The sequence below is a fragment of the Magnolia sinica genome, chromosome 3 (assembly GCF_029962835.1).
Source record: "Magnolia sinica isolate HGM2019 chromosome 3, MsV1, whole genome shotgun sequence".
Taxonomy (NCBI): domain Eukaryota; kingdom Viridiplantae; phylum Streptophyta; class Magnoliopsida; order Magnoliales; family Magnoliaceae; genus Magnolia; species Magnolia sinica.
In genome coordinates, this window is record NC_080575.1 from 129,219,424 (window position 1) to 129,242,505 (window position 23,082).

At 39.9% G+C, this 23,082-nt stretch overlaps 1 protein-coding gene across 1 annotated transcript; it reads right to left on the reverse strand.

The window, feature by feature from the left end:
• Positions 1 to 676: 676 nt before the first annotated feature.
• Positions 677 to 17,375, reverse strand: LOC131241298 (tubulin gamma-1 chain). The gene is made up of 11 exons (XM_058240086.1): positions 17,163 to 17,375; positions 16,246 to 16,446; positions 8,766 to 8,877; positions 6,230 to 6,630; positions 3,705 to 3,758; positions 3,523 to 3,627; positions 2,497 to 2,571; positions 2,369 to 2,413; positions 1,822 to 1,950; positions 1,022 to 1,126; positions 677 to 943 (listed from the first exon to the last, which is right to left on the reverse strand). Exons 1-11 carry the CDS (start codon positions 17,289 to 17,291, stop codon positions 875 to 877), a joined length of 1,425 nt encoding a protein of 474 aa, XP_058096069.1. The 5' UTR covers positions 17,292 to 17,375; the 3' UTR covers positions 677 to 874.
• Between the last annotated feature and the right edge of the window lie 5,707 nt (positions 17,376 to 23,082).

A 23,082-nucleotide genomic window follows, 5' to 3' on the forward strand; every position in this document is an offset into this window, starting at 1 on the left:
ATATGGATGCGGATTATACAGGGAATGTGGATAATAGAGGATTGACTACCGATTACTCATTGGTGGATGTCGAAATTTCAATCTATGGTTGCACTTTTCACGACCGAAGTTGAATACATGGCAGTGACAAAAGCATTTAAGGAAGTTGTTTGGTTTAAAGGGATGATAAGTGAGTTAGGCCTTTCAGGAAGTCGTGCGATTTAGGTCGACCTAAATCACAATTCAAAATTACAGTGATTAATTTAGGTAAAAGGCTAATAACCATGGTGCAAGCGCCCGTAGGTGATCAATTCTAAATGTTATAAGATCAACAATCAAAGAGAGAGTTGTCTCCCACAACCATGGAAATCGACATTCAATGTGTTTTTTTCCATAAGAAACGGATATCTGTGTTTTTCAAGGAAAGCCTCAGAAACGCAAATCAATTAAATCAAACATTCAATGTGTTTTTTCATAAGAAACCGATATCGTGTTTTTAAAGGAAAGCCTCAGAAATGCAAATCAATTAACATGCATACTTCTTTTTTTCTCAAACAGCAGAAGAATATATTTCCATGGAAATCAATTTCTTTTCCATAGATTTTCCACCTTCACAAATGCACATAATGTGTTAGGAAATATAAACAGACTACAATACATACAAATGGTTTGTGAAATCATCACAAAGAGCAAATCAGAAACCACAAACATCAGATTTTATAACAAACATTTTTGGCCTGATGCAACCCGTTAGCATGCTGTAATTATCAGTATTGGCCATTTTAGTTATTAAAATTAAAATTAAAAAAAATTTAAAAAAAAACAAAAAAACAAAGAACAAGAAAAAGAAAAGAAACAGATCCCCTCAGGAATAGAGATGCAGATCACCTGATGTTTACAGTGCCAGTTTTGGATCCACTGTTCCTGAGACGCTGCCTTCTGCAGTCAGAGCCCGATCTGGGTCCTGCAGAAAATTCATCCTCAGTTCTGACAGGAAACCGATCTGTAGCGAGATGAGAAGATGGTTTCAATGGATATGTACCTCCATTCCCCATTTGATATAATCTGGGGATTCACAGGCCTTGTATTCCTCAACCAAGCTCTCTATGATCTCTCGAGACTCGTCGAATTCAGAGAGATCATTATCCTGATATGGAAGAAAATCACTTGAGGTAAAAAGAAAAGGAAACAAATTTTAAAAATAAAAAATTAAAATTTAAAAAAAAAAAAAAAAAAAAAAGAAGTACAGAGTTGTCGGAGCTATGCCTATGATTTCACAAGGGATTACCGTCCAGGTATCTTCGTTGCAATATCTTGGTCATCGGAACTTCATTCCAAGAAAAGGGGAAACCCCATAGCCAATGGACTGCCCAATGATAAATGCTAAGGAGGTTTGAGGAAAGAGAATCAACTGTTTTCCTCATGGCACAGACGTCCACAAGGCTACATGAACGAAATGCAAGATATTCATCAGGTAGGGCCCACCACAAACCAGCCCTGGCCCAAAATCAGTGAGAGAGTCAAGAAAAGAGGATCAAGGGTTTTTGTCACGACATGCATCCACAAGGATACATGAACTAGATGTGAGATATTCATCAGGTGGGACCCACCACAACAGGCCTGGCCAGTTTTTCAATTTATGGATGATTGTTTTGCTGGAATTTTGTATCTGTATGGATGTGGGTGAAGGATAAGCTATCCATGGCAGTATCAGATAGTACAATACAACTGGAATGATAAAAGATCCATTGACAGTGGTGGCAGATCCTCCAAACTACAACGCTAACAAGTGAATAGAAGTAAATGCAGTTGAGAACTATTATGGTGACAGAGGGGACTTACTGCAAACATTGGGAACTTCCGGTAATTGTCGAGGAAGGCCTGCTTCTTTCTCAACTTCTCATACTGGCTCAAACACTTGCTGAAGAGGTGGCGTATACTAGTGTGGCTTGCTAGCATCAGGCCACTAACCTATAAAACAGAATGTACAAGCTTTAAAAGATTAGTCCTTTGAGGATTAATCTCCTTAAAAGCATTTCATCATGTGAATAAGAGTAAGGGACCATGGAGAGAGAAACACATGGAAACTGGCATTTATCAGTTTGGGAAACATGTTGGCGTGGGGCAATGACTTGACAATTAAGCTTATCGTCTAGCACTGTACCTCTTGCAAAACTGGAATGAGGAAAGTCCCTCCCTCCCATTTTGGAGAGGCAGACTGCAAATTGACAGCTCAATTGCTGAGCTGTTATCAGCAGGCCCACGAGTTTTCAACACTGATTCAAAAAACCCACTACATGTGTTTCTCACCCCAAATGACCACTAGAAGAATTGAATGCAGATGGATAGAAACGGAAATAAAACTTAAAGGAGACCAGAAGGAATTTACTCTATGAGCAGTTTGAACATATGGTGACTTCCTAGACAAGGCAACCTGCAAAAAAGTAAAATTGTCAACTCCAAAGAAACCCAGGCATATTGAGAATAATCCATTTTAGACTTTCATCTAGTGGAAACCTGAATGCTTGCAGGGCCCCATTCAATGAAATTAACCAGCTTTCTTTCCCGTATTCTCTGCAAGCTTTCGTGCACCTGGTTCAAAAACACAGAAAATTAGGACTACTGTAAGCTGCTTCTTTTTTTCTTCTTCCTTTTTCAAAAGGTGGACTACTGTAAGTTTTGAACATTTGAAAGGTTAAAATAGTCCAAATCACAGCAGTTAAATGTCAGCAATGGCAAGTCAGTTATGAATTAGTTTGGGAGTTGCACTCACACACCTTAGAAATAGAATCATTTTTTTAACAAGTGAACTTAAATTACAAGAAACAAAAATATAACGAGGTACAAAAGGTTAGGGCACATCTGGCACAGGTTGACCCCTTTGGTGAAGAACATAACTGCAATGAAAATGACATCAGAAACAGTCCATATTCAGTGGTGAAATTCGATGCGGAATCTCACTAACCATGAGATTGCACAACCAAAAGGAACTTTTTGCTTGAAGCTAAAATGTGAACTGTAGTTGCCAAGAATAACCAACTGGAACATGCATCCAGACAACAAATGGGATGGGAAGAAGCATGCCTGGGTGCATCACTGCATCTATGTTCTTGAGACATTGCAAGCACAGCCTCTGGGAGATTGCCGCTCAGGCATACTCTATTGGCAAAGTGAAACTGTTTTCATGCATCTAAATTTGTGAATTCTATAATTGAGAAGATAAATTTCAGTTTTTTTTAAAAAAAAAAAATTGTTGAGAAGATAAATTGTGAACTCAGCTACACAAACAATAGACTAGTAAATCAATTTTTTAAGTGAATCCATATATTTCATTTCAACTCATTTATAGGAAAAGAATCATTTGCGTAAAATGTAAAGTTAGATTACCAAGCCTTCTAATAATTAATGGAACTAATGAATCATAGCAAAAACATTTAAATTATAATGGAAATAAACAACACCCCTATGAAAAATGATATAAAGAACAGATTACAAATTAAAAAAATTAAAAAACAAAACACGTAGAAACTTCTTTGGAGTTACCTGTGTAGGGTCCACTTCTCCTTGAATGATGTTTAGTATTGAAATGTATTTCGCTTGACTTGCTTCTTTTGTTCGAGCATAGGAAGAAACCATGATATTTTTCGTCTGCAAAACAGAAATACTAAGAAGAATGTCTATTCAAAGCATGCAAAGGCATCAAGGAAGCATTTCGGCCATCTTGCCTGCAGAAGTCTTCTCATCACGTCTAGCACAGTTGTTTTACGAATCACATTAGCCTGCCAAAAACACAAGGGCATCAGACAGACCTGCTTGGATCCCATAAGCATCCAAATTCAGCTTGAATATTTGAATATAGGTAAATCAGCACATTACAAAAAGGACAATCATAACAGCCATCAAAGGGATGTGGGGCCATGCTAACAATTCAAATGAGACCAAATAATCACGAATTTAACTTGGAAAAGTTAAAGAGCACCATTGGATTCAATAGTAGCAAAAGAAGAAAAGTTAAGAATTAAAAAAGAAAGAATAAACAAAAGCACCTCGGCAAGTTTCATTTGTAATGAAACATCAGTGCGTTCCAAATGTCAACTATTTGACCCTTAAGAGTTTTTATTCTTGGCTGACACATTTTCTTGACAAAGCAATTCATACCAGAAAAATGGAAAGCTTAGAAAAAGGGAAAAAAAAAAAAAAGGCATACCTTTCTCTTTAAGACAGCAATTTTAAACTTTTATCTACATTGAGGCTTCAAACATCAATTAGCCATGCGCGAAGCTAGGATTTTTTTCAGTGAGTTGTATGAAACAAGTGGTTTTCCATGTCTCTGCCTGATTAATTTTTCAGTCTTGACATCTAATGGTGAATTTTCTTTTTCTTCTTTTTTTCCCCTTTAGAAGTCCATTTGTGACATTAGAAAAGTACACAAAAAAGTCAGAGATATATTTAAGAGAGTCTGAAGAAGGGGGAGGGGGGGGGGGGGGGGGAGGGAGGGAGAAAGAAGGACAACCCCACATGATAACATATTCTTACACATTGCCTATATCTTGACAAGGGTGGCCTAAAGAAAGACTGACTAACCTTCCCACAAGGCACATGCATAAAGCTTGCTTCTTGATAAGTGAATCCTAAAAGTAGAACCTAATGCTTCTCAGTTGAAGTATATACAATTCAAGCCCTTGAAATGGGTGCAAAAGCAGATGGGTGACAGATGTACTCTTGAGTCGGTGTAAGACTACAATAATAGTAGACTTTGAAGCAAGAGCACAAAATAAGTGAGGCCATAATCTTGAGTCTTGAGTCCGAACATATGCCTCAGCATATGCATCTGCGACTACACAGAAGTAATCTTTTATTTTATCACTTTGTTTCCCGAGTTGTAATATTGAAAGGCATTCACTCTCTACAGTTATTTGTAAATTCAATTCAGATTTATTCTGAATAAACTATAACTTTGGACATAAATGTGCAACCTAATTATTTTACCTTTCATGGTTCTTAAATGGTTGATCCCTTCTACAGATTTGGAACTGATCTCTCAAGGAATAAACTGACTGTAGAAACTGCCATTTAATTATAGCAATGTGGATTTACCATCCAACGGATTCAAGCCTAACATGAAGAGAAAAATATCACTGTATGCTATGGCAGAGCATATCATGGGGTATGCAGTATGAGCATTTTGCTTCCAAAGAAAACAAGTAAAAACCCCAGATGCACAGCAAGTTAAAGCCAGGCTAGCTAACTAATTGTTACACACCCATGTCAAGCCCATTATTTGTAAACAAAAAAGCTAGCATGATTCCTTTTTTTTTTTTTTTTTTTTTTGTGGTGGGGGGGGCGGCTAACAATCCAAATTCAATGTACATGTGTGGCTCACTTGATGAGCATACAACCTGATTTTTACACTTGACAGATGGTCTGGATCTCTGACACGGGTGCCATCCACCCAAATACTTGGCACGTGTCTCCCTCATGTGATGGGGCCCTCATTGAATCAAAAGCCTATCCTTAGCCAGTTGCTGGTTTCTCAATGAAGTTGTTCCCCCATGTGGCCCTCAGCACAAATCAAACCACCCCCCATGCATGGGGGGAAACTCTACCTATATGAGTCACGCTAGCGCATTTCATCTCTAAGCTACTTCAGAGTCCACGATCAGCATAACAGACTTGTGATAGAACATAGAAGAAAATTTGTTCAGATATTTCAGTAAAACTAACATATCTATTCACTGGCACAGTAGAGTAATGTTGGTCCCCTTGGGTTGTCAACAGGCAGACCAGGGCATTCCCAAGCCTGGCCTTATTTTCAGATGCTCGAGCCCATACCAACGGCCTCAATGTGAGGATGAGGCCAACCTGTGTAAAAACTAAGAAGGGAGGGAATTTAGGTATGGCGGTAGAAGGGGGGTTGGGAAGAAAACGGGATTGGGAGGGATGAGGATAGGATATATTATAAGTTATTTACAGAAGCGCGCTCCTCTCTAAGATATCAATCAATATAATATCTATTAATGGAATGTGCTCAGCCAGTCACTTGATTCAGGACGGTACCAGCCTGGTTAGGCAATGGCCTTAACTTTCAGGCTCAGGACCACCCTCATGGCTTGATAGAGGAGCCCGAGACAATCCAAAACAGGCCAGGCCCGAAAGCCCCCTGGGCCAGCCCAGCCCATTGATAACCCTAATTCCAACTATATTTTCTATTAATATTCAGAAGTGATCTCATGTATAGTTGAAGTCTAACCTGACGCTCAACAGTAAGCGGCGTGTACCCTGTCATTAGAAAATGGCATCTTGGAGTTGGAATTAAAGAGGCAAGAAGTCCAACTAAGTCATTGTTCATATATCCCGGATAGCGCAGTGTGGTGGTGCTAGCAGACATCACGGTGGAAACCAATGAGTTTGTTTGCGCAAAGGTAGGATTACTTAGATGAAGGCGTTCCACAGCAATCCTATTCAATGCAGTATTGTCAAGAACAACAACACAATCGGCATTTAAGGTCAGCCGCTTAAGAGTCAAAAGTGAGTTGTAAGGCTGGACCACAACATCACTCGTCTCCATCTGATTGGGAAACACACTGTACGTCTGAACAAGCTTTTTGCTGTAGCGATCATTCAGGGTCTCCAACAAATACGAACCCATTCCTGCGCTAAAGCAAGTGATGAAGGTCAACCATGAAAAAGAATGGAAAGTGTGAAAGTAATAATTTTTTTTTTTGATAAAATAAGAAATTATATGAAGAGCTTGCCCTGGAAGAAAGGACACATTACATAATAAAAGCCCTGCAAGACAAGTTCAGTATGCATGCCTTAATCTTATACATTGCAATCACTACATCAACCTAAATTCAAAACATACAGGGGAGAAGAAACATAATCATGCATTTTGCTATAAAAAACACACAGCCATATCCATATGGAGACTCTTTACAGGAAATTTACTTCTGTATGAATTACACTAAAACTGGAAATAGAACTAGCTGGACTATAAATAGTAGAAAAAGGAGGAGGCAATGAAATAATGAGGTACTCAAAGTCTCAAACTACAAAAATAATAATAATAAAATAAATAAATAAAATAATCGTTTCCAGCATATCACCAAATAAAACAGATTGAAGGTATCACACCAAAACAGCGAGCATGTTAAAAACAATCAAATTCTGCCTGAAAACAATGAATCCACGAATCCGCAACATGATAATGATGCATGAGCAACTATGCAATACTGCTGAGATTGTTAGATGAACAAAAGGTTATATTCGAGCAAAATCCTGAAGCCAAAGGAAATATTTGCAAAGAACGCAAAATTACAGTTTGTGAGGGCATCAAGCAATAAGTTCAGCACTTATACTTTTTGAAATAAAGCCACGTTGAGATCTGAAGGCTGAATCAACTAATGAAGCAATGTGCTGCCAACACCTTTTGGTTCAAATGAACTATTTTACTGATGCACCAGTATGGACACGAAGTACCACAAGCATGTCATGCAGACACAACATAACCAAAGCTGAAATCCAGTATCTGGATGCATGGCTCTATACAGTTGTCAGACATAAAGATGCATATTTCCCTTAAGTGGGTAAGCACACCAACATTCCATACTATTTTAAATACAAAGAACCCAAAACCTTCCATAGCATTCAAATTTTTGGCAGTTTCCAGAAGAAAAATCTTGAACCATGTGCATAATACATAGCATGGATATTAAGCAACAGAATCCCAGAAACTGTAACATTTGTAATACAAAACTATATATACATGACAGATGTAAATCATCCACCTTTAGTATAGACATAAGATAGTGAATCGCCTGTAGCAGTTAGAATTGATATTAAAGTAGCTTCATGGAGGGGGGGAAAACATGATTGTGAATTCTGTAGGAGTTAGAATTTATATTAAAGTAGCTTCTTGGAACGGGAAAAATAAATAAATTTACATGATTGTGAAATTGCCTCAAGGACAAGGAACATCTAATGCCAGGTCAGGTACATAAATGAACTCTTCATACATGATAAACTGAAGTGACTGAATTAAGATGCATCTAATATCGGCATGGGCATGTGACAGGTAGTGGATGTATTATTGGGTCTGGAAGGATATGTTCACAAAAAAGTTCTATAGCTCAATCAAAACCCCTACATCCAACAGACCCCAGGCAACATAGATCGCTGTTTCACAAAAGATATGTTCTTTGGTTCTCCAGCAGTGTAATGAATGATACACAGGCAGTTAGAAATTACCAAGAATTGCATACGTGGCATACAAGTAATTCAAGCTAAACTGTCCAGATGATGGGTACCGATTTGGGTGCATTATGAACCAAAAATAACTCATACTTCATTAACAAAATATTATATTGATAGACATTTATTGAACGGTTAAAAATGAAAAGTATCCAGAGGCCTTGTTTCAAAAAAAGTTTCCCCAAGTCTGAGGTTAGGATTTGACCAAACTGATTTTAAGACTGCAACTTAGCGACACTGGGTTCCACAATTTAGTCGGTTTAATTTGAGTTTTTATATGCCAAGTGTACAATTTCTAAGTGCCTGTGTATCAAGCGTCAGACACAGCCAGAGTATCAAATAACTCCCCTTCACGAAATATCTCATGCTGAGGAGCATGTAAATAAATAATAATAAATCAGACTAATGTAGGACACAAATACAGAATAATCCATTGGGGAAAAGGCAAGATATCCAAGAGTAGTTGCTCTAAAAGCTCAAAGACCATGAGAGCCAAGGCAGACATCTAAGAAACATTAATAATGCGTAGGAAATACCTGAGCCCGTTCCCCCAGCAATTGAATGGCACAGAACAAAACCCTCGAGGCTATCACTACCATCTGCCTCTCTATCAACCATATCCATTATATCCTCTTCAACCTGCTCTCCCTGGTTAAAAAATCATAGTTTAAGTATTAGTCTAAAGAAAATAACAAGTTGATATCCTCGCAAACATAAGCAGTAAACAACAAAAAAGGCACTATACCACTGCAGGTTTGAAAAACATTTCAAGCCAAAGTAGAAAGTAAGGGCATTGTAAATTGAGGAAGTATATGATCCTCGGCAGAGAAAATGAGGTTTGTCCTTGGATTGAAGTTCACAAACAGGGGTCATGATTCAGGATTCAGACCGTCGATCTGATTAACAACACCATGAGCAGATTATGACATAAAAAAAATCCCTAATTGCAAGATATCAGTGATTCAATCTCTAACCTTTTCCATTGAATGTGGACTATTGTTGCATTTCTTTTCTCCGTCACCTATTCATAAGCCACTGAGTAAATGCTTAAGATTATCCAAACTGGGAGATCTTTGTGTATGGTAGTAATTTCTTGTGAACGAGCTGCTTAAATGAAAGTAAGGGCCTGTTTGAATCGAGAGAATACAAAATATGGACATGAAAATCCCCTATGGATTCCTCAGGAAATGGAAAACTGCAGAATCCAATAATAATTCTGTGGGCTTTAACACCATTCATGGTGGGGAGCATCGTATCAATGGCCTGGATCACTATAACATGGGTCGCATTGATGGTAGATCTTGACCAGTGGGCCTATGTCATTTCCTTAGGCCAAGGATCATGTAATGCCCCTAGTAATTGCCGTGATGAAATTAAAAATCAGCGCCATTGCTCCAGTCCAGCTCCTATGAAAAATCAAAATTAACGACAACTTCAAAGCATAACTTGTTCGAAATTGTGGCATTTCTAAAAGTCATGCCCATCATTTTTTCTTTTTTCATTTTTTTTTTTGAGAAGTAATAAATTTTATTAAAAGACAGCCCAAAGGCAAAGAATACAGCAGCAAGCCACAAGAAAACAAGAAAAACAAATCGCCCCAAGGGACCAGTGTTTTCGGTAGTGCTCATAGCGTAGCTAAAACGCTACGTAGCATAAGCATGTAGCGTAGCTCACTGGTAGAGTAAGCTATGTGGCATGTAGCATACACTACATGTAACGTAGCATATCGTCTAGCACAGGTAGCGTATGCTACCTGAAATCTCCTCTCTTTTTCTTCTATGCTAATTCAACGCCTATTTTAAAATGGTGGTGACTCATTCCCATCGCATGTGTCACTACATTAGATCAATCCGGACCATCCAAATTGTGGTCCATATCATGGATAGAGCACTTGTGGTCCATACTGTGAATTTGTGGTGTTTGATGTTTCAATAAATTATTTAAAATAATAATAAAAAAAAAAAAAAGAGGTCACACTTAGAGATGTCTGAAGGCACAGAAACAAAGAATTTGTGCATGGAAATATGTGGTTGACGATCCCTATTCACAGTCAAGAACTCATAGGAATTATGCATTTTGTAATTTTTATGATATTTTTCTATTATTTTAATTTAAAATATTAACTATCGAGTAACTTACGTTATACGCTGCTACACACTATAGAGGACCAAACACTACGCTATACGTTGCACGCTATTTAAAACATTGCAAGGGACAAACCACTAGGGGTCCCACTCCCTAATAAGCGTGCAGTCCTACTACTCACTACCACAACAAAATTGTTATGATTGCTGAAGGTGCGGTTGTTCCTCTCAGCCCAAAAGCTAGCAAGGAGGGCTAAACGCCACCTCGACCTACTCTTTCCACTGGGAACACCTTCGTGCCACATCAGAAATAAATCTTCAATAGCTTTAGGCATAACCCATAGAACTTTGAACAACTACAAAATGGCGACCAAATGCCTAAGGTAAAGGAACAATAAATGAAGCTGTGATCCACTAATTCGGCGTCCATCATACAAGGAATGCAAATATTAGGGAGCACCATCGCACTCATACATAAATTATCAATGGTAAGCACCCTTTCATGCCAACTAACCAACCGAACACCACAACCTTGGGTGGGGCTCGTAATACCAAATTGGGCTCATAATGGCGCTACACATAACGTAGACAAACAATCGGGGACAAAGACAAAACATGGTGAAAAAGGATTTCACCGGAAAAAAAAAAAAAAATGCCGGATTTATCCATTCAAACCACAGAATCTTTCAAACCGGATCGGGATAGATTCCTTGGATGCAAACGAAAAGACGTGGCAGCTCAAACACCTCATAGTAAGTGAGATTGTGCCTGCACGGAGGAGTCCACACCCCACCATCACTCACCTCAGAGAAGCACTGGGCTATAGAAAGATCTGGTGATGGAGCAAGGGCAGCCAAGCCAGGAAACTCCGATCTAAGAGAAGATTCCCCCACCCAAATATCATCCCGGAATCTTATATGAGAGCCACCCCTGACAAAAAATCCGATTCCCTCAAAAAACTTTGTTAGAAAGATTGGTAATCCCTTTCCAAAGATGAGAAGCTCCATAAAGGGAGGAAGCTTTGGTCCACCATCCCATAATAAATATCTCATATTTTCCGGCAATAATGGATCTCCACATGTTATCCTCTTCCTTCCCGAATCTCCCAACCCATTTACCCATTAAAGCAAAATTAAAATCTTCAAGACGCCTAATACCCGCACCACCACCCTCAAATAGCCTACAAACTTACTTCAAAGATGGAATTTACCTTTATAAGCAGCACCTTGCCAAAAGAAGTCACACCTTAGCTTCTCAATTTTGGCAAGAACCGAAGAAGGGCACTTAAATAAAGACATGAAAGCATACTGGCGCCAAACGCATCTGAAAGTACAGCTGGCACTACATTGTCAACATTGATGTGGTGGTATGGTTCAAAGAGACCCCATAAATTATGATTATTTGCATATTAACTTCCAACAGAGTAGATATAGGCCCTAAAGCATCGAGGATTCACAAACTGAAACTCATAATTTCCAATGATAATGGATCTCAATAATTCACCAAGGCCTGATTGTGTTACAGTTCAAGTATCAATGGCATATTTCCGCATTTCGCATATTAGTAGCATGCATGAGTTTATTAGTGAACCTTGATGCGTCGAAAATACGGCACAAATCACGAACAAGACTTCTACAACAAGGGGACCACCAAAATAAGTTGCATTGGATTCTTAACTGAGTTGAATTGCAATAGTTCAATCCAATGACAAGAATAAGTATAGCTTTGCTCCATTCACAGTGAACAATTGATGCCAAATTCGACATTGAGCCTGTTAAACAACTAAAAAGAAATGAGAAATAAGAAAAAACGTGATATTTATACTAAAAGAAAGGCTAGGACACTTTTACGTAATTAGAGTTCCCGTGGCACAAGGTGCTACTTACAAACCATACAAACTAGACTAGATAACTTGACCCCTTTTGTATAGATAGGAGTTACAACCCACTTTTCCACAAGCATCCTCCATATGGAACAAAACTCACAAGGCAACAAACATAAGACACAACAAAAAGGTTAAGCTTCGTGTTCTCAACATCCCCACTCAAACTCAACATGATGGAGTTCAAGATCTTCAATCGGAGCTTGTCTTTAGATTGAGCTTTTGACATCCATTGAATCTTTTCATGATGAGTAAACTACACTCGAAATGGTTGAGAAGCGGACTACACCCACAAAAACATGTGAAGCCACAAGTGCAATAATGCACAAAAGGTGAGCGGACTACACCCACAATCAATAACAAAGGCTTAATAAAGAAGAGAAGAACATAAGAAGAGTGAGTTCTCTCCCCCTCACCTTAAAGTTCTATTTATACAAAAGATATAAAGAATATGATTTACAATAGGAGACTTTAAACAAGAGATAAAGCTTAAAAGGAAACGGGATCAGAAGACCTAATCCTAATTCTCATCATATATGGTACTCCACATGTGTACATAAACATAAAGCTATGTACACCAACACTCTCTCAAGTTGGTGCATGGATATCATCTATGCCGAGCTTGATACTAAGGGGGCGTTTGGCGCATGGTATTAGATGGGCTTAGGTGGGATGGAATTGCATCTAGTCCTGTGCCAATTCCACTCCATGTTTGGGAAGAATGGAAAAGCTTGGAATTAGATTAGATGGAATTGCATTGGGTCCCATGCCAATTTCACTCAATGTTAGCAAGTTCTGTAGGTCCCACCATGATGTGTGGGCTATATCCACACCGTCCACCCATTTTTCGAGATCATTTTAGGGCGTGTTTGGGGGGTGGGATTAGAAGGGATTAGGTGGGATGGGATTCAAAAAACATAATTATTACCCATGGCAGGGATTGTCCCCTATTGCCATGGGATAAGATTAACTCCATGCTTTGTTGGTAATATAGTGGTACCTTGAATGGATATACCCACCATCATTTGAAATTACTGAGAATAACACACATGTGTTATATCTAAACCGTTCATTTGTTTTATAACCTCATTTTATGGCATGGGCCTAAAAATGAGGTAGATCCAAAACTTATGTGGCCCCAAAGAAGTTTTCAACAGTAAGTATTCAATCCCCGTTGCTTTCTATGGTGGGGTCCACTTAAGCTTTAGATTTACCTGATTTTTTGGCCCATGCTCTAAGATAATCTTGAAAAATGGGTGGACGGTGTGGATATAGCCCACACATCATAGTGGGACCTACACAACTTGCTAACATTGAGTGAAATGGCACGGGACCCAATGCAATTCCATCTAATCTAATTCCAAGCTTTTCCATTTTTCCCAAACATGGAGTGGAATTGGCACAGGACTAGATGAATCCCATCCCACCTAATCCCATCTAATCCCACTGCCCAAACACGCCCTTAGAGCATGGACCAAAAAATCAGGTAGATCTAAAGCTCAAGTGGACCCCACTATAGAAAGCAACGGGGATTGAATACTTACCGTTGAAAACTTCCTTGGTGCCACATAAGTTTTGGATCTGCCTCATTTTTAGGCCCATGCCATAAAATGAGGTTACAAAACAAATGAATGATTTAGATATAACACGTGTGTTATTCTCAATAGTTTCAAATGATGGTGGGTATAGCCATTCAATGTACCACCGTATTACAAACAAAGCATGGAATTAAGCTTATCCCATGGTAACAGGGGACAATCCCTGCCGTGGGTAATAATTATGTTTTTTGAATCCCATCCCACCTAATCCTTCCCAATGTCATGCCCCAAACTCGCCTTAATCGTCTTAAGGCGTATTGTTGATGTGGCTTTTATGAAGACATCTACTAATTGATCTTTTAAACAAACAAAAGGCGTGTGTAGAAGCTTGGCAGCTAACTTTCCAAGATGACATGACAGTAGACTTCAATGTGCTTTGCACATTCATGGAAAACCGGGTCATGTGCAATATGGATTGCTTCTTGATTATCACAATGTTGAGGAATTAAAGAAGTCATCGCGAACCTCATATCTTGAAGGATGGCTTTCACCCATAATAATTCACATGTTGCATGAGCCCCGATATCCAGCTTTAGCAAAGAAGCACGCAACAACATATTGTTTCTTGTTTTTCCGAGTAGATTTCCTCCTACAAACATGCAATGCCCCATAGTAGAGCGTCAATCAAAGGAGGAGCTAGCCCAATGAACATTGAAAAAACCAATGATATTCAAATGACCACAGTTTGAATAGAGAAGACCACGCCTAGGTACAACTTTCAAATAACAAAAAGTTCGATAGACAGCATCGAGATGATGATGACACGATCATTGCATAAACTTGATTACAATTCCCGTCACATGGGAGATGTCTATACGGCACGGGTAAAGCCGAGATAAATTAGTCAACCCACTAGTCAATGATATATGCCCGGTTATCAATTTCGTCTGGTTGTCTCTCACGTAACTTATGATTCACTTCAATAGGTATATCAATAGGATGAGCACCAAGTAAACCGGCCTCTGAAAGAAGATCCAATACATATGTTGTGATAGAAAAATTCCTCATTTTGAGCGAGCCACATTGAATTCCAAGGAAGTACTTTAACAACCCTAAATCATTAATTTCGAATGATCAGGTCAAGAATTTATTAACATCATCTATCTCAGTTGTGCTCATGCCAGTTGGAATGATATCATTGACATATATGACAAGAATTATCATGTTGCCATTCGTATGTTTTACAAATACGGAATGGTCATAACATTCCACCGTGCTCCGCAGCAGCCCGCTTTGTAGCAACACTCACGCTAGCCTCTTTTCTAGGTAGCCCTTTCCACGCATGGCAGCTACACTCTGGTTGTCCAGGTAACCCTCTCCACTTATAGTAGTTGCACTCTAGTTGTCCAAGTAGTCCTCTCCATGTCGTGGTGACTTTCACTCTATTTCAAGTTGCCCTTTCCATAAGTCACCCCTTCCATGACTCGAACACAAAATGTAGTGTCGGTTCTAGTACCATGATTAATAAGAAGAAGAGAAGAAGAACGTGGGAAGAGTGAGTTATCTCTCCTCCTCACCTTAAAATTCTATTTATAGAAAAGATACAACGAGCATGATTTACAATAGGAGACTTCAAATACGAGATAAAGCTAAGAAGGAACAGGATTAGAAGATTTAATCCTATCCTAATTCTAGTCATATACGGTACTCCACATGTGTACATAACTCTATGTACACCAACAGATACCGTGTTAAACAACTAAAAGAAAAAAGGAAAAAGATTTATATCAAGAGAAGGGGCACTCTTACTAGATTAGAGCTACCAAGTACACAAGGTGCTATATTGTTTACACTCTCTCCATGCTAGATGACTTGAGCCCTTCATATGGATAGGAGTTACAACCCACTTGGCCACTTTCCCACAAGTATCCTCCATGGTGGACTAAAGTCACAAGAGAATAAACATACAACACAGCCCAATAAAAGGCTGAGTTTGTAGTCTCAATAAAGCATATTCCAAGTCCACCTTGAAATGCATGGAATTACAATTAGGGGCTTAATTGTTGTTCTGAAGTCCAGCAAACTCCATTTTGGTTTATCTTCTCTTTACTGAATCCAGCTACTACAGTTGAAAGCAAATGAACATCCAAACCTGCCAATGGATAATAGCTACATATTTTGTGCATGAATTGTAAAGCATACTGGTGAGTAAAATGGATAACAGCTACATATTGTGCGCATGAATTGTAAAGCATACTGGCGAGTAAAATGGATAACAGCTACATATTTTGTGCATGAATAGTAAATATCAATATTCTTCATGAGAGGAAAATTCCACATAAACATGAGCGTCCTTATCATCTCCATAAGATGCATACGCATATTGCCTTAATTAACTACCAGAAAAGAAGAGTAAGCCTCGAAATATTTATGATTTTTTAATAATAAAAAAATAGTATTTGGATATTGATTCGAGTATAAAAATGAGCTATACAAGTGGAAAAGGGCAAACCTGGTGATAGCCACTAGCCCAGTTATTGCCAGCACCGCCTCCATGGTCTGAGACAAATATGTTCTCGTGATTATAAAGATTACGGTACTCGCTGTTTTGAATTCCATTGATAACTCTGGGCTCCAAATCAATAAGAAGAGCTCGCGGTATGTAGTGCTGATCATCAGCTTGATAGAAAAATACGTCTTTCCTATCACCTCCCTGCAGCATTCCATATACAAGATATCTATGAAACAAGAGAAATGTGAGTTGCCTACACTCCCTACAATTACCCATATAGCACACAAGACATGTGCAACATCCAGGCTGTTCATCTGGTGGGGCCTGTTGTGTATTTCTGTGTCCAAAAGATCAGGCAGGCCTAGTCGGCAGGTGGACTATGCATAGATGAAGAAAATGAACCGTTAAAAAGAACTAACTGGCAGTCAGCACCTGTACATGAGCAGCCTGCCTGATGACAGCAGTGACCCAACTTTCAGGCAAAGGCACATAGACAGTGGGAAGCACCTGAGACACATGCGATATCCTGATGTTCATCAGTGGGCCCCATGGATCCACTTTGTCCATAGGATCAGGCCATCAAATTCAGAAAGTGGAGCCGCACGTGCATGAAACGGAGGAACAGTTGAAAAGAATGGATCAACCGTTAACATTCAGAGTACAATGGCTGCCCGCATGATCTTTGGGTCAGGGCACATGCACGGTGAGACCCACCACGGATCTTGCACACACGTAGCTAATTGGCACGTGCGGATGAGAATCGGATTCATGACATCTGGGTTTAGCTATAGCAAGCGTCGTTCACCAAATCAAATCCGCATTTTCATTTCCATGGATTTCCTCTTTTTTTAAAGAACATACACCGAAATTGCGTACATGAACTTTGCAGGAATTAGAGAGAGAGAGAGAGGAGTTGCCTGGGTGGCGAAATCTTCGAGAATGCCTTCTTTGCTGATGCCATGTTCGAGGCAGAGCTGCTTCCAGAACTCCATTCCTATCTGATTTCCACATTGCCCCACCTGCAGTGTTATGATCTCTCGGGGCATTGAATCAGAGAGAAAGAGAGAGCAGGAGATCGAGGGTTTTGGGAGAGAGAGAGAGAGAGAGAGAGAGAGAGAGAGAGAGGGCAGAGAGAGCAGAAAATCGAGGGTTTTAGGAGGGAGCGCAGTTCGGTTTCGAGAGGGAATAATACATTTCCGGCCGGACTCCTGTGTTAGTCTTTCACCATTTAAAAAAATGGTGGTTACTTTTAAAACGTACACCTGGAACTGATTTAAGTCAATCAGACCGTCCAAATCTCCTGTGCATGGAGCATAATTGAAAATTTATACTTAGAAGATGCTACTAATCTTCTGATTTATCCATTGGACCGCCCATTATTTTAGTTTTAAGCATAAATTAATAAGCCATTATTTTTTCTTTTTTATTTTTCTTTTTTTCGGTTAGCTTGTTAGTACACACCCATGTGCACACAAACTCCATGATAGCCACCCCCGCTAGGGATCGATACCAAGACTTTAAGTGTTGAAACGAGGTATCTCCACTCGGTCTGCCAGTTGAGCTATGTATCTGGGTGTGATAAGCCATTAATTGGACTGTTAAGATATCTTGATCGGTTTGATCTCAGAGATGTGCTACATCGACGGTCGGAAACAGTTTGGATGGTCTCTACAGCCATACATCTTTACCACCTTTCATTTTTCAAGTAAACTCTTATTGAAATTTCTCTTTTACGAGATAATAAAATTGTAAGTTTCTTTCATCACGGAGTGATTGTCACTTACATTTATGTTGCCAGTTTACATGTAAACCATAAGTCAGGGAGGGAAGGAAAAAAATAATAATAGGAGAGCGTATTACAACTCTCCTCTTAATGAAGTTAGTGACTATCATTGGTATATCAGAAAATATAACCATTGCACCTGTAAGTCACTAGCAAGTGAATTAAAACAAAGCTCTTTGCCGTGTTATCAAATGCTATTTTCTATTAGTAAGTGATTTGATTCAACTTACAAGCATCCAAACAACTCCTTGTTGAAGAAAAATGACAATATGACTCTAAAGTAATTAAATAAAAAGAATGCAGAAAGTTAATAAGATTAAGAGCCATGTGTTTGTGCGGCCGTCCTTTCACTTGATTTCACTGATTCAATTCATGAAACCTCAGAAGAACTATAGACTTCATTAAGCCTCCACAGTCTTATGCTTTCATACTACTTCAATGGACGAAAAAAAAAAAAAACCCTAAAATGTTGATTGCTAAACAAATTACTGAAGTACTCATTCAAGCAAATCTATAACAATTGATGAGGTACTTTATTCAAATCATAAACTTCAATAGCTAGCCTAATAGAAACTAAGGGACAGTCTTGAAAATAAAATAAAAATAAAAACATTTTCCTCGATTTTTATTTCTTGTTATAGGTCAAAACAGACCTTTTTGCATTATCTGAAGCAAAACAGATAAAATTTAGTGTGTGGTCAGCAGGGAGGAGTTACTTGATACATTTGCAGTGTTGATGATCTGTGGGGATGCACACATAAATTGTATACGTGGCATGCATGAAGCTCGAATTGAACTTTGGGGCTGTCTTTAGTGGGCTGTGGTTCAAATCCTATTTATCAGGTGATCCTCGCCTTTTCATTATTGAATTTCATATCCTCACCTGTTTTAATAATTCATTCGATGTTCATCCCAGTTTGGAGCAGAGAGTAATTTTTGTGTTATGACAACCTACAAGCGTCCATTATTTGGACAGTTCAATTGGAAGTACATGTATATTATATGTACATTTTTTATATGCATGAACATGGAGCGTCACACTCTACCAGAGTATCAAAGTTATTGCTGTCGTGGCAAGAGAACCTATATATGTCCATCATGGCCAGAGAACAAAGACGTCATACCTTCGCTCGACAAGGACTGTTAAAATACTGAGCTCATCTTTTAGGGGTTATTTAATTTTTAATTTCTCTGATAAATACATGAAAATAAGTAATTATTACTTACTCCACCTGTTTGAAATTTGTCAGGAATTACCTTTCGAAAATTAGTCCATAAAAACCCTGTTATTACTGATTTAAATATGTGGGCCCATCATGACATATGTGAGGGTGGCAATGGGTCGGTTTTGGGTTGAGCTGGGGTCGGAACAAACCCAGCCCATCTACTGAATGGGCTACGAACTCTTGTCCAAACTCGACATCTGACCCAGTACTGTGTGGCCCAAACCCAATCCACATAAAATTCGGCAAGTGTGAGCCCCGATTGGACCTGACCTGTTTAGTTGTATTCATCTAAGCTACCTTACATTATTTTCTTTTGGGCTTCTGCGTCGAGCTGGGTCAGGTCGTCCAGCCTATTCCATCAGTAATTTTGATGGGCGAAAACAGGTCAATAATGGCTCAATACAAGCCGGGCCCATTTAGTTAAGAGAATGGATCACCTCCGGCACCTACAGCACTCGTTGTGGTACACACATCCAACAGCCGAAAAACGCCCTGTACCTCAACGAGTGGTGCAGGCGACTATATATGATCCGTACTTCTTTACATAAACAACCTGCTACCCTCATAAGCAGGGCTGGCTAATTGACACTTGACATGCGGACTGATCTGACCTTTTGCCCCCATTATATTAAACCGAAACTGGTATGGGCCGAATATCTTTATGATTGATAACAGTGCAACTCACAACTAAGATGTAAGACATCACAGGTCCGCGTTGACTTAAATGTCTACCAATCACGGATCAGGAAGGCCCAAGCAAACTGATTTGGAATACGCCATATGATGTTATTTCCACCGTTTTGGAAGTTTTGAATTTCGGCACAAAATGCCACTAGGGCTCCTTGAGTGCTCTTTCAAAGAAGTGACAGGGGGCTCACTCAAAATTTGCACCATGGGTGTGGGTAGAGCTGAACACAAACCAAGCCAGTTCGGTTAGCTCGCTTAGGTCAGCCCGATTTAACTCAGCTTGGTTCAGCTTGAACAACCTGTTTAAGTTGAGCCAAGCTAGAAATCCCAGCTCATTTTAAAATTGAGCTGGGTTTACACTTATATGCTAGATCAGTTTGATTCGATTCGAATCTTGGCTCAGTTTAGCTCAGCCGAGTATAAATGTAGTATATATAAAAAAAAAAAAAACACATGACTGACCAAGTATTAGCTTCTCTTCTTCTACTTCCCTTCCATTTTTTGAATCTCATTTTCCTTTCTCCACTTATACTTGATTGGCTGATCCGTCCGCTGTCCAGCCCGCCTGCCACACTTGACTCCAAATTCTCATTGCTCTCTCTCTCTCTCCTCCACAGCAACCTGACTCGCATACGGCACACCCGGCTCACCCGTGGCCGTGACCCAATCCAAAACCCCAAAATCCCCCAAATAGACCAAAACCCAAACTAAAATTCATTTTAAAAAAAAAAAACCTCAAAATCTGAGCCAAGTCAATAACCCAGCCAGTCAGCAACCTGACCCAGTAAGTCGGCTCAACCCGGCTTGAGTTCCGTACGATTCAATTACCAAATTAAGCCGAGCTAACTAAGTCGGTTCAATGATCAAGCCGAGCAGAACTCAAGCTGAATCCCAGGCTGAATGAGCCGAGCCGATCTAGGCAGAGTTCGGCCCAGTCCAGCTCGTGTACAGTTCTAGGGTGGGAGATCAAAGTTGCTCATTAGGTGGGCTGCACCTTGATGCGATGGTCCACGAATTACTGTGGTCCACGCATACACGGCCGACACATGCACATGAAATTGGTCCACAGTCCAATAACTTTTACCTTACTCGGAGCTGCCTGAGTTTTAAGCCAAGGAATCTTCTCCGTAGGCCTGCCTACTACCTAGTGAGTAGTTTGGATATTTTACAGAATTGCTACGTGAGAACCTGTGGCCACAATCCCTTGTCACGTCCAGACTCGCAAAATGTGAAGTCTACTCACAGACGCACGTGCCACTTGGTGTTCGAGGGATTTGGGTCTTATTTACTTTGTGCCTCTGGCCCAATATGACAGGTCACTGCATTCATCAGGTCGTCCTCAATGTTCTGAAAGCCAGAACCGGTTTGTTAAATCCCCATAGGATTAAAATACTAAATTGCAAATCATATGACCATAGGATTTGTTTTCTTTGAATGAAAATACCGGTATCAATGGTTTGGATCAGTAAGCAGTGGCTTATACCTTGCAAATTAATGGCCGGTATGTTACCGTACAAACACTGGGTCAGACCATCATACCTTGGTGAGAATAACGTTCAGATGCAGTATCATACGGTGATGGGGATGAGATGCAGATGACGAGTTTGGAACCTTGGACATGTCCATGATGTGGGCCCACTATGTGTTTTTAAAGTCAGAGCCACAAACTGCAAATTCCTTACAACCATGTTCACACTTCAAATATTTAATGAATGTGTGGCTGTTTTCTCAATGTCTATTTTCGGACACTTGCTGGTAAGTATCGAATCTGAATCTGAATGTTTGAATGTGTCAAGATGCATTATAGTGAGGCCCACCGGATGAACAGTCAAGATATCATACGTGTGGGGTTATGGCGTGCGTCCAAAGGGAGCCTCAAAAGAGTCACCATCGAAACTCAATATACTCAAAAGAGTCACCATCCAAACTCCATTCATTGCGAGGGACAATGACAATTTAAGTTCACCGTTGCATGAAGCACAGGAAATCAGGACCCGCTTGCAAGATTCTGGCCCACCACATCAATGGACGAGAAACACGGTGGCCACAAAACCGGCGTACAACATTTTCGTGTTGTATTTAGGGATAAAGGTGGGCCGTGCTGTTGAGGACCCAACCGTGGTCCGGTGCAGCTCGATCTGATGCTAAAAGACCGACTGGGTTGGGTCTAGGCGTAGTTCTCTGTCTTGCATTTTAGACTTAATGAAGCCTCTACCGGTCCACTGCGATCCACTTACACTTGGGCAACTGCACATCTGAGTTGCTGCCGTTGCTTTCTATCCTTTGCAAACCACCAATTGACGGTTAAAGATCATCAGATCAGCTTGATTTGTTTGTTCCCCTTTTCAGGGTAGGCCACCATCAAGGGCATTGGTGCATGAATGGGCCTACTGTTTTACAGCTCAGATCATCTCACTGCACGTGCACAATGACAATTGGGATGAAATGAAATTTTTGGTTATTGGGCCATGGTTAGAAACCCCAAATCCATTATTAATTCTGGGCCGCATGATCAGTTAAGTAAATACCAGTTGTAAGTGGGGAACAGCATGGGGGTTTGTTTCGCTGTGAGTGTAAGTTAAAATGAAGTGGGATAAGGTTTTGAATGCCAAATGTAGTGGGAGGTCTTGGCTTAAGAAGGAAGAACGAGTACCGATCAGCACAATTAGCACATTCTGATGGGGTTTTCCTCCTCAGGTCAGAGGAGATGTGGTGCGGTTCGGATGCCACAAACAGTGAAATCACCGCATTGCTCGACCAGTCGAGTGAACAATGCTCGACCAGTCAAGGGTCACTCAACTCAAAGTCCAGCATCTCAGTGAACAGTGCTCGACCAGTAGAGTGAACAGTGCTCGACTAATCGACGGCCAGCTCGACCAGTCGAGTGAACCGTGCTCGACCAGTCGAGGACTCTGCTCGACTAGTCGAGCTTACGCAGATTTGAGTCCGGATCTTATGCGGACTGCGGACTGCGGAAATTGGAGGCGGTTTCACAAGAAGTGCAAAAGGGAGTTTCCAAATCTATAAATATGGGTGTCTAAGGCCTTTTTAGGTAATGCGAGAGGGTTTCCTAAAGCTTTACAAGAGTTTGCTAAAGGGTTTAAGGCTATCAAAGGTGGGTTTGTGTGTGTGTGAGAGAGA